The following is a 12765-nucleotide window of genomic DNA, read 5'->3' on the forward strand; positions in this document are numbered from 1 at the left end:
TAATCTCTGTTAGCAAGTCTTTAATGTCTGGTTGTCAAGCAGAATGTTGGGGACAAGCCTACAAGCTGGACTGGGGCCTGGTTATTAATGTACAAATTCATGTCCCACACACAGCCCTAAGTACCTGTTAGCATATGCACCTATGGCTGATCACTGATGCATTCAAAGATCAATTTTTCCTTTGGTCTGCTTCTGCTGGATCTCTGTTCCTTGACTGATGCCTAACAGCATCCCTCTAGATGGCTTTGTCCAGGGAGTGCAGAGCAGACTTTGCTGTCTTGGACAGATGGGCTAGCAGTGCCGTGAGATGCAGCCTCGGTTGCTTTGATGATCGTGTCTCTCCCTTCTGATCACTTTGGCCAAATACTACCCACAGGAGAACTGCCATAAAGGTTCAATCAAGAGAAGGAAAAGGATAGCATTGACTGAGGCTGAGTTTAAAATCTTTTATTATTTAGCTTTGCCAAACAGATAATGGAATCTGAAGTTGATTTGCTAAAATGTTTTGAAGTGGATGCCACCCCTGCCTGAGACAAAGAGGACCTCAGTGGCAGCAGGGACCTTAGGCTATGGCAGCAGTTCAAAAGAACACTTTTAATTTTGTATGCAACAATGTAAACTTCAAAAATAGTAAACTATAACCTTTTTTCCCCCCCTTTTTACATAGCATGTGATCTATCACAGATAGAAATTTAATGGCGAACCAAAATCGCATAAGTAAACATCCTGGTGCTTACAAGTTTCATAAAAAGTGTTACATTTGATGTAAATATCTTACATTTTTAACTCTTAACACTCACAATTATGGAGTAAAAGCAACTGGTGATTCACCCCCTTAGTCCATGCTCTCAGACTGTACATCAGCAACCACGCTCTTGCCAGCCCCTTGGATCATTTTCCGTCGGATTGTCCCACACGTGACCGAGATTTCCCCTTCCTCACATTGGCATTAATCAAGCGCAGCTCCACACAGGGGTAAAACCTGTGAAGTGAGAAGAGAACCAGGTCTCCTGCGCTCGAACTTGCAGTGCCCTGGGCCCCACGCTCCCACAGAAGCCACGGCGTGCATGGGAGGCACGTCCTGGCGTCGGTGGGAATTCGGGGTCCTTTGGGGCCACAAACCTGAGCCCTGCCTTTGCAAGTGCCTCGCAGCAGGACCTGGTTCTGCGTGGATAGCGACAAGAGTTCTGTAGAAGGCACTGGTTTTCTCTTGCATGATTTTAAACGTGGACTACAGTCATTTGCAGAATAAGGAGATTTGGGCTCTAGACTGCTTTCTCTCTATGCTTTAGTGCAAGCATTTTTTGCGCTTGAATTTTCCCTGTTTGCAGCGCAACATGCGCTCATCTACATAGAGTGATTTCTAAATCTTCCTTCCACTCTTCCCCCCATCTTCCCGTCCCCAAAAAGATTCCCTTTTTTTTGCTCCTTGAAAACTTTCAAAGTACAGCTCTGGTCAAAAATAAACATGTGATGTAGCATAGCATTTGTTTCTTTTAAATCACAGTGTGCAATGCATCATTCAGTACCTAATGTTCAAAATGTCTGCCCTGCATTTCATGAAAGTCATTCTTTAAAATAACCTATGCAAATATATTTTGACTATATATTACATTCATTTAAAAAGAGAAGAGAGGTTCTTGGTTTGCAATTTTTTTCAGTGTACTACTTAAGTGAAAGATCAGATGTGAAAAAAGTACAAGCAAACTGGACATGCCAAGACTTGATGCTTTAGATGGTGATCATATCAAAACTGTACAGGTATGTACACCATGTTGGACAGGTGTGCTTCTTCCCAAGAAAAGACCTTTGCATCATCATATATAACGTTAACCACAAAGTTTTGGTAAAAAGAGCATTTAATGAGCAAAGGATGACATGGAAGGGCGAGTTCTCCGGCTTTTATTAGGCAGTCCTGAAGCAATGTCTCCATTCCCTTCAGGAATTTCTTCCTTCTTCCGGACTTTGAGACGTGTGAGGAGCTTTATTACCCAGACATCCCATTCCTCTGGCAAGAGCAACAGGAGGAAGCCCAGGCCAATAATGATGATGGCAATTACTCGGACGCTGTTGAAGACAATTTCACTCGTGTAGTGATCAACAACTGTGTGGGACATTGAACGAGTGTTATTACATGGGAAAGGGCATTAGGACAGTATCCCCTTCCCTCCCCCTCACCTCCCCAGCTCTGAGGACTGGCTGTGCCAGGAGAACATGGCCATGGAGGCAATGATGGCAAGGGCACCATTTCCTGTTGGTTGAGCGCACAGTAGGGTATGCCCACCAACAGCACAGGAACTCCTGCTGAGGTGCAGGGACTCAGAGAAAGGGGCATTTCCATTTCCCTTCCCTGCACAGGACCTCCTGATTGCAAATTTTTCTTGTCTCCCTGAGTGCCCTGTGAAGTAAGAAACCCTTCCCAGGCTGAGCCATCCATGCACTCTGGAGGGATCACTCCTTTTGGTAGCCAAATCTGCCAGAGCAGTGCCCAGCTCTGTGTGCACTTAGTGAGCATGAAGCTGGCAGCTGCCACCTGCACGGTGGCACCAGCTGAGCGTGCTGGGATTTGGGAGCTGCTTTAGGTTGGGATTGTGTCTGCACTCCCCTGCCCAGCCCTCTCAGACTCTGCAGTCTCTTGGCTTTCACTGAATTTCAGAAAAACTGTCAGAGAAATGAACCAGACCTTGTCCAAAATTGAAATTGTCTGGAGTTCTTGATAAACACCCGCAGTGTTATTTACCAAGGCAAGCAGAGTTACTATTACATATCTGCTCTAAAATGTAAGCAATTATATTTGTTTGAATTTAGTGTTAAGCCTGCCTTGAAGACATCATTAAGAACTGATTTCTGCTTTATACATGGGTTTTTATTCCAGCCCAGAGAAGAATGTCTTCAAATATACTTTGTTTTTCAGAAGCAGGCTTCTTTAGACAGCAATTTAAAAAACAATTTTGGAGATTTTGAATATTCATGTAATATTGTACAATATATATTTAATGCATGAAGAATAAATTTTTAATCAGTGTTATCTCTGTAAGTCTTTGAGAGAAGGTGCAAAACATGTTTAATAAATCTATTTTCTTTTAGCCTTGCATATTAGAAAGGCCGCAGATTTAATGTATTAAGATGTGAAAGACAAAAAATCTTACCTGCATTCACTGGGACACTCAATACAATTCCAAGAGAAATCAAGGTGGGGTAGGTAATAGCAATCCCAAAATTTAGTAGAATATTGAATGCTGATGAAGGAAAGAAAAATGTCTTTTAGTACAGTGAAATTAGGCAGAAAGAATGTCACTTTAAACTCTTATGCTTTATTACTTTATTTGTTGTTCAAATAAAGGGTATATCAGCTTCTGTTGTTTTCCCTGAAGATACCAGAGGACAAAGCTCTGTCTGCTGCATGTTCACCTGCCTGAGACATCGCTGTTTCTGGGGAGCTCTGTATCCCTCTGGAGTCCAGTGGCAGGATCAGGGTGGCTTTTGGGTACAGCCTGTCTCTCAGCATCATATCCAGTAATTCCCACTCTTTATACTGATCCAGTGATCCCCCTGGCCCTGCTGAAAGACTTAACACTCTTCATCTGGGAGAGTTCCACTGAACAGGAACTTCTGTCTGAGTCCTTTTTTGTAGAAAAGCTGCCTCCAGTTGCAGGTGGAAGATGCTATAAATCTAACCCTCTTCCAGGCAGGAACTTACTAAATATAATTTCATACAATGAAATTATACTATCATTACTATGGAAAGATTATAATATCACTCCATTGTAATACCATACACAGTTTGTGAGGTGTTTCATGACAAATTAATAATTGTTTTGGATCAAATTCACCCTTGTTTTAAGGTGATCAGCTTTAGCAGAGCCTTGCCAATACTGAGCTTGTTGGGAGCTGGAGCTTTGACTGTCTTCCAGAAGTACCCATGTATTACACATGCCAGGGATTGCTTGCCAAGTTCTGCACCACTTTCTTACAGACAGCTTCCTCTGAGTCCACTGGTAAGTAACCTGAAGGTATTTCTGGAGTTGTGATTGTTCAGGGTAAAAGGAGCTGGCACTCGAGGGGTAGTGAAGAGCTATTTAATGTGGAAATTAATGTTTTAGGAGAGGGGATTCCATCATCCAGTGTAGGGACCAACTGGTCAACACATCTAGTTTAACAACGGACAACATCATTTTTCTAGTCCCTCCCCTCTGGGCTCTTTTGGTGACACAACAGTGGCAGCAGGAGAGAGGATTGCTACTTACCAAAATTTCCATCACTGTGCAATATTAAATTTTCAAAAGTTTCCTCCTCTTTAGGAGTAGCAATTACTTATTTTTAGGAGTAGCAATTAGCTACTTCTGCAGGCAGCAGAAGCATTGGAGTCTGGCCTTGCCAGGCCTGTCCTAACCTCATTGCTGTGGGGATGCTGATGAGCCCCAGATAATGCTCTCCTAGCAGGGCTACTTCCATCACAGCCTGGGCAAGTGTTACCTGTCTCTGTCACACAGAGTACATGAGTAGGAGTTAGAACAAGCTTTACCATTTAGTTCCACAGTCCCTTCTAAAGAGAGACACTGTGTTTTGGTGTGGTAATAACAGCAGAAACGAGGTCTACATTGGCCCTAGAAATGGGCCCTCTCATAGTATCTCAAGTTAATAATTAAGTTGAGAAGGGAAAACAGCTCCAGTACAGGGGAAGCTTGCAGTTTCCACCAGTTTCTGGTACCCTCCTCCACCCCCAGCAGTGAGAGCCCCCCCATCTACTCACTCAATAAGAGAATTGAAAATCCACAGAGGTTCCCCCAAGGAATGATGTCAAAAGAGCTCCAGTACTCCACTTTGGTAAAATAAAGGATGACAGGAATACAGGTAACGAAGAGGACGTTGAAGACAGCTAACACAGACAGGAATAAGGCAGCTTCTCCAAATTTAGCACTGCCCAAAAGAAGTTTGAATAAAACCTAAAAGAGGAAAATACATGGGTTTAACTCTCTTGCACCACCCTCCCTGGAAGGCTGGTGTTCTGTTCTGGCACCTATGCCGTGATGCTTGCCAGGTACGTGGGATGGCGGCTCGTGGAACTGTGGTGAGCAGCTTGTGTGGCCCAGCCTTCACCCTCCTGGCAGCCCCTGGAACACAGGCAGGGGCAGCTGCCAACTCAATCCATGCAGAAAGGGGATTCAGCACCTTTATCTGTGCATGAGCTGAAAGGAAAGGTCACTAACTATAACTTAGACCCTTCAACCCTAGCTTAGATCCTTCAGTCTTCTTTCTGCACCTCCAGATAATTTGACATTAAAGAGGCTGTGAAGCAGGGCATGGGGAGGAGACAAAGCATTCTAGATCAAGAATCTCCCTGCATGAGACATCACCGGTCCAGGCCTTTGGCTGCCTCCTGAGAAGTGCTATGGTGGTGGGCAAGCACAGTCCATGCTGACTGGCTGTCCTTCCACCTTCTCCCTGCGAACTCATCTCCAGGAGGCAGATAGCAGAGCAGCAGCTCCACAGCCCAGAGTGCAGATGCAGCCTGGGCAATGAAACTGCAGGGAGGCATTTAAAAGCTTTCATTTGTTAGTGAGAGAAGGAAAAAAAGACATGAAGGATGTGAGCAGCCCATCTGTGGCTGGGGACTGCCATATATATATATAAAAGACAGGTCTTATCTGGAGTCTGCATTGGTTTTCACCACAGAGCTCCAGAGATTCTGTTGGATACCATGGTCTGGGAAGTTTTCCTCTGCTACTGGCTGGAGACCAGGACAGCCAATGGACTGTGACTTAGTGGTTTGTGCTGCACTGGCAGCCCCCCTCACCAGTGTCAGTTCTCTCTTTTGCCTACACAGAGCAGGCAAGTGTGCAGGACTGCTGTGCTAGCAGAGCTCTGCCCACTCCCACCATCCCATCACTGGCCAGTGCAGCTGTGTTGCTGCTCTGCAGTATGGAGCAAAATGTCCTGAAAGCCACTTGCTCCTCATTTGCCACCTGAGGACGATGTGTTTCCCCAGCAGGGCCACCTCAGCTTATCCTCCTACCCCAGATATGCAGTGGCTCTGCTGCATGTGGTGAGATCTGTCTGCCTGTAGATCTGCCTGCTCCTTTGGCACACACAGCTCATGGGAACTGAGCCAGACTGAGCAAGAGCAGGGTGGCAGCAGCAGTGGCAGCAGCATGTGTTGCACAACAAGCTGCAGAGCTTCATCTGTCCTGGCATGCAGACCACACTGCAGAGTAACACCCTGCTGGCACTGCCACCACCACCCTCCTGTGCACGGGCTCTGGTGGAGCAGCCCTGAGATTCTCATTCCCAGAAAGAGTAGCAGTGCCATGGGAAAGTGAACACAGCTAGGCTCTAGTCTTTAATTTTTTCTGGTTCGGTGGGCCGTGTCTCTGGTCCTGCAAGGAAAGGCTCTATTAGAAGAATGAGCTGTATGAAACTTCATGACCTTCCTAATGTAAGATATTGTCTGATCTGAAAAACTGAGCAAAAAGCATCACAGCACTGCGCTGAGGGGCATGGGACAATGCTTCTCAGTTTAGCAAGTTTCCCTGGGCTCCTGGTGTTAGGGCTGTAGGGCTCTCCTGGCCAACTCCTGTTGGGTGACTGGTACAGTGCAATTCATTAGATCAGATGAAGCTGGCTACTCCTCCTCCTCATCTACACATCCGAGTCAGGGTGGGCAAACCACGCTCTACAAATGCTTATTCCTCACTGTGGACTGTGACTGAGCACCATGAGCAGCACAGAGGCAAGTGCCCAGAAGTGTGTCAGGCTGAGTGAAATGTCTCTGCTCAGCAGAGAAGGCTGCATCTTACACATAGTGCATCTTATCCAGCTGCTCAGGATGAGGTCTTGATTCATAGGCACGTGCTTTGCATTTTAAGGATGTGATTGCTTCCATGACAAACAATGCTTTAAGACCAACACAGGCTACATATGTTACTGAAGGAGGGCTGGCAAGTGGAGGTATCAAAGTGACTCAAAGAAGCTAAATCTCTGCAAGGTGCTTCCAGAATGAGTGCTTGAGTCCATAATCTGTGGAAAAGTGGCCTCATTCTTCATGAAGGTGGGACATCTGTAAATCTTCCCCCTGGTGGAGGAGCACTGGAAAAGACTATTCCAAGGAAATAGGCATTTTTATCCTAAGAGAGAGCAGACATCAAAGCAAGGGAACACCCGAATACAGTGCTGCAGAGCCAGTGTGTTCATGGCAGAGCTCTCAAAGAACGGCACATGGCACTGAACTGCGCTGAGGTTTGCAAGTGAGAGAGGAACAGCCCAAAATGAGTGACAAGGGTGACAGGGGGAAAGAGCCAGGTGTGCTTACCTTGTAGAGAGCAGACATTGAGGCAGAGCCCACCACCAGGGCTATCCCAATAACAGAGTGGCTGTGGAACCCATCGGCGTACGTCATCATAACTATCCCTGCAATAGCAAATATAGCAGCCACGATCTGGTTGGAGACAAAGAAAGAAAGCAAGAAAGTGTTACTAGACAACCCCCACGATGGAGAAACAGGCAGCCAGATTTACATGCAAGTGCAGTATTTCTGCATCATCTGCTTATGTAGAAAATAGTAGCAAGCCTGGGCCAACACCCAGGGAGAAGATGCTGCCTGTCCTTGTGGTTTCCCTGGCTGCAGGGAAGCTGCAGGCAGAGCTGCAAAGGAGTGGCTGCTCTGGGCGTGTGCGACAGGCCAGACTGCAGGGCTCAGTGCCTCTGACTGAGCTGAAGTGGGAATTTAATCTCTGTCACTGAGCTTGCCCATCAGTGGGTCCCTGCAGCCTGTGCATGACAATAATACACAAGTAACAATTCCCTGGAGCTTGAGAAAAGGCTTCGAGTCCTCTTGAAGTTTTGGAGGAAAAAGGTTATGGAAATAAACAGGGAAATAAAATTCATACAACTACTTTCCAGTCTAGACGAGTAGAAAGAGAGAGAGAGTAGGAGGAGGTTTTTTTCCAGCCAGCTATACACACTGCAATGCCTGAGGGGTGTCTCCCAAACAGAAGAAACATTCACAAAGGCAGGGGACACACTGCCCTGATTTACCAGGGTGTGCAAGAAACCCCTGCCTTCTCTGGGACTGTCCTGCCAGATACCTTCAGCCTCCCAGGATGTTTATTCTGGGGTGAATAGGGCTTTCTGTATTCTCATGCTTCCTGGCTCTGTAGGGCTGTGAGGGATGCCCTGCTTACACCACATGCCTTTTGGCTGCACACTCAAGGCAATGCCTCCAAGATGACTGAGATAGTAGTTTATTTTGATCCACAGATAGGTAAGTGCCAGCCAGCTGTACCCTCTCACAGGACCAGATGGGGGTTTTAAGCCCCATCCATGTGTAGGCTGCAGCTGCCTACACATCTATGAGCCTCCTCTCATCTTTCCTGCTTCCCACCAGAGATACCAGGGCTGCTGTGAAGATGCAGGGGGAAAGTCTGTGTGCCAAGCTCTGCTGCTGCCTGATCAGCAAAATGTGGTGAGGTAGCCTCTTTACCAGCTGCAGGTCCCAACCCCAGCAGCACCAGCAGCCTCTTCCCTGGGCTGACCTGGGGCTGGTGCCAGGGTACACCCATACACCACATAATCATCCAGCAGATCCTTCCCTCACACTGACATCAACACCTTCAATTTCCCCTAACACAAAACTGGCCAATTTTTGCAAACAAAACTGTATCAATTTCTCCACAGGTATAATGGCAGGGTGGCATAAGGCAGAATACTGATTTATGACTTGATAAGGGTGGAGCCCAGTACCAACTGCAAAGGTTGGGTATACACAGTGCACATTTCAAGAGGTTTAGATACAGCATCTTGGCTGCCATCTGGTCTCTCCATGCACAGCTGTGGGACATCATTTCTAAAGTGAAGTTTTGTGATGTAACTGGGCCCTATGGTCCAGAACAGGCTTCTTTTTAAGGCAAGGAGAGACACCCCCAACCCCTGCATGGCTCTACATAAGTGTGGGGCAGTTCTCTCACCAGTGTCAAATAAAAATTCAGACACTCTGTGTGGCTTCAGAAGCACAAGAAAAAAGGTCATTGCATGAGACTAGCATGGTCTCAGGCAGGTGCAGAACAAGGAAAAAGAGATTTGCCTTCACCCAACACATAATTAAGTGAAGGAAAGCTTTGCTGTTGCACCTGTGGATGTGAAAAGTTTACAAGGATAAACTCATGGAAGAAAAAAATTCCATCAACGGCTATTAGCTATAGAAACACTGCTTCCATCTCAGGAAGTCCTTGAGCCTCAAATTGTTGGAGGCTGGAAAATCTCATAAGGAAATATCATTACAGGCTTTTCCTATTTAGACAGATTTTTCTAGGTGTCTACTACAGGCAGCTGTTGCAGGCAGCTGGGGGCAGCGGAACCTTTTCTCTAATTCACTATGGCTCTTGGGAGAGCTGCAAGGTACATAGCTCAGGCTTGGCTGAAAGATGGCAACTCTGCACCTTCCTGTAACATCACCTGTGTTACAGATGAGTTGACAAAGAGTGGAAGAGGCAACATTTCCTGTAGCATCTTCCAGCCTTCACTGGAGGGCTGAGGAGAACCACAGCCACATTCCAGGCTGTGGCACCCAGCTAGCACCTTCAGTTTTGTGGGTGGAGGAAGCCTGCCTCAACCCCCGCAGGCAGCTGTAATGCCTCTGCACTGGAAACCTGGGAGGTGCATGCATGAACTGCAGAATGAAAGGTCTCCAGCTAACATCAGGAGCTGATCAGCTTCCGAGCACCTCCCAAAAGACTGTGCCTCTACAGTTTGAGATTTGATAGGATATGTATTTCCAAGTCCCACAGGCAGATGTGCGTGTCTATATGTTATGTACAAAGGAGGCACTTGCAGGTGATGGATCTCTTGGATCCTGAGCTGTTTGATTCACTGTAGCATGGAGGGAAACACCAAAGTCAAAGATCAAAGCAAATAAATGCAGCCTGTAAACAGTTGTGCTGGGGCAGAGGTCCTTGCTTGCCTCTTCCATCAGGCATGTCACAGGTGTCAGATGAGCCTTGGCCCCACTTCACAGTGTCCTGTTGACCTGCCGGGGGTGTCCCAACACGTTCTCTGAAAGCTTTTCAGCCTTTCCATCAAGCGCGTTGTTAGTGGCGGTGACAGGCTGCTCGCACACCACAGTGCCCGCAGATGTCACAGCGCTGCAGGGTTTGCAGAGGCAGTGCTTCAGGCACTCACAGCTTCATTATCTGTGTGTCTTTGACAGCCCACAGCCCAGCCAGTTGCTCTCTGGGCACAGTGAAGGGCAAGGCGGAAAAGCTCAACTTCATTAGGGAAGATGAAGGCACTTAAAAGTACCTGAACGGCAAGAATGGGAACTTGTAATTGCTCTTACACTTACATTCCAGCTAAATTGTGATTCATGTACTTAGAGAGCTAGTAGTTGCACTTCTGAAGGCCAAGTAGGATAACTGTACTTGCTTTAACCCCACTGAGTGGCTGCCTTTCTCACCTTGCCTCTGTCAGTAGCCATGAACAGGGACACTCAAATGTGCAGTCAGAGCTTGATGTGGCACTTTCCATCCTGGGGCACTGGTCGGAGTAGGAGCGTGGGAAGGCACTCTCCCCCTTGTAGCCTTGTCTGCCAAATAGCCTCTCAAAGGGTGCTTCTAAGAGGGTCAGAAGCTCTGACACAGTGTGCCCCCGAGGCACCACGTGCTTTGGGGCTGGGTTGTGTGGTGGCTGCAGCCCCTAGGTCACTCCCAGAGAAGTCCTAGCAGCTCTTTCCTTCTGGCTGCCAGTCCCAGGAAGAAGGCAGTGTATTGAGGTCATCCTGAGGATATCCCCCAGCAGTGACACTCTTTCTGCCTCTTGCTTTTCATATGGACTGTACAGAAAACAGAGGAAAGAGGGAAGAAAATTATTCTCTCCAAAGATTCCATGCTATGACCTCTGCAGACAAGAGTGCCCCAGCACTCCCACTATGCCACACAAATCTGGGTGGTAGAATGCTCTGCTGCCATGTGTCCTTCCAATCTCCAAGGACAAATGCCTCCTCACTCTCATATTGCCACAAGTCAGGATGCCACAACTGCTTAAGAGCAAATAGCCCAGTCTGTCTGCAAACCCCTTCTCCCTGCACCCAGGCCCCTTGCTGGCCTGTCACCTGGGAAGGAGACAACTGTGTTCCTTCTTGGATTCAGGAGATAGCTGGGTTCCTTCTCGGGAAGGTCCCCTTCCACAATTTCACCAGTGCCAGATTCCACAGGGAGGGACAGGAACACATGGCAGGAGTATCACACAGCCATCACTGCTCTGGCCCCTGTTCTGCTTCTGTGCTTCATTGCTGCTTTCCCAAAGTAGTGCAGATAGGAAACAAAAGACAGCTGTACATGGCCAGGACCAGCACTTGGGTCTGCTTCTCTGCCCCTTCCACTCCTTCTACCCCTTTGAGAAGGGAGGCATACAGAACAGGATTCATCCCCCAGTGCATGTCCCCTGCCATGGCACAAGACAGCCTTCCCAAGAAGCTGCTGGAAAGTCCCTGACCATCCTGGCTCTTCCATCACAGCATGTACTCGTGCAAGCCCAAGAAGCATCTCTAGTCCAGCATGTAAGTGCCCACGTGGGTATCCCTACACACACAGGTTGGCTTCCTTCCCTCCACACCACAGCCATATCCCATGGTAGGAGATGGCACATTCAGACTGAGGAGCAAGCTGCAGGTGCAGACCACAGTGCTCACCCCTCCATACACCATCTCTCCTGGTGTCCCACCAGTGCTACAGCTGGCAGTGCCAAAGAGAGATGAAGACACAAAACCATCTTTTATTTTCATTTGTCAAAATGGCAAGCACATCCAGCTTTGATAACTATGAGACTTCCGTAGCTCCAGGATCATTTCAGGATACCCTTGCTTCTGCACTCGAAAATCACAGTTAATTTGTTTTTAGGGTAGGGCTACTTGGGCAGAGGAGTGGGCAGACACCTGCTGGCCATGCTGAGCTTTTGGCAGGTACATTTTGCAACCATCCCCTGAGCAGCCTCTTGGCTGCCACCACTGAAAGGCTGGCCAAGCTCTTCTGCCAAATTCTCCTGCCAGAGAGGAATACATCCTGAAAAGTTAACTCTCAGCTACTCCATACAACATCTTTTTAGCACTACCAGCCTGGGTGGGTGAGCCAAAAGCTCCTCAAGTAGTGGCTAGGGACAGGAATAACTACAGTTATTGCTGTTGATCTTGATTATTAATTAATATTAATAGGTGAAGCAAGGAAAGAGGGACCCACTGGTGCCTTTTCCTTGCCATTTCTCTTGGCTCTGGCAGGAGCCCCTTGGCCCCAGGGTGGTGAGTTACCCACCCACCACTCTGCTGCCAAAGGACGTGATGTGCTGAGGGCTGCTGGAATGGCAGCAGGGTCAGCAGGGAGCTGAGGGTTTCCTGATAAACCCTGTGCCCATGGCTCTGTTGCTGCTGCTGCAGAGGCATTCATGTGGGGTGCAGAACTAAAGGTGCAAGCAAACATTTGGGGTGCCACCAGAAGAGCAGCCTGCAGCTGCTGGCCAAATCCAAGTCCCTGTGGACACCTGTCTTCCATCAGTGACACATGCAGACACGCATTTTGGACACAGGTGGGCGAGGGCAGCCCAGCTCTCCTCTCCTGCCTGCAGCTGCTGCTACCTGAGACGGTTGCAGAAGACAGCTGTCCCACCCTGCTGTCACACGTAGGAAGGTGTTGAATTCCCAGGATTGGACCAGAAGTGCACTGTGTGTAGCCAGGGCTTACGAGAATGCCCAGTTAGAAACAACCAGGTCTGGTGGCAGCCTGG

General features: G+C 47.8%; 1 protein-coding gene across 4 annotated transcripts in view; it reads right to left on the bottom strand.

The window, feature by feature from the left end:
• Positions 1-432: 432 nt before the first annotated feature.
• SLC35F3 (solute carrier family 35 member F3) overlaps positions 433-12765 on the bottom strand; it is a 162160-nt gene continuing 149827 nt past the window's right edge. For all 4 annotated transcript variants that reach the window (XM_077782116.2, XM_085576778.1, XM_031504328.3 and 1 more), the window contains 4 exons: positions 7310-7435; positions 4754-4946; positions 3150-3239; positions 433-2104 (listed from right to left, as the gene is read on the bottom strand). In XM_077782116.2, the coding sequence (XP_077638242.1) occupies positions 1860-2104; positions 3150-3239; positions 4754-4946; positions 7310-7435 (654 nt within the window). In that variant the 3' untranslated portion in view covers positions 433-1859. The remainder of the gene's footprint in view (positions 2105-3149; positions 3240-4753; positions 4947-7309; positions 7436-12765) is intronic.

This window comes from Lonchura striata, chromosome 3 (assembly GCF_050655825.1).
Source record: "Lonchura striata isolate lonStrDom1 chromosome 3, ASM5065582v1, whole genome shotgun sequence".
Lineage (NCBI taxonomy): Eukaryota > Metazoa > Chordata > Aves > Passeriformes > Estrildidae > Lonchura > Lonchura striata.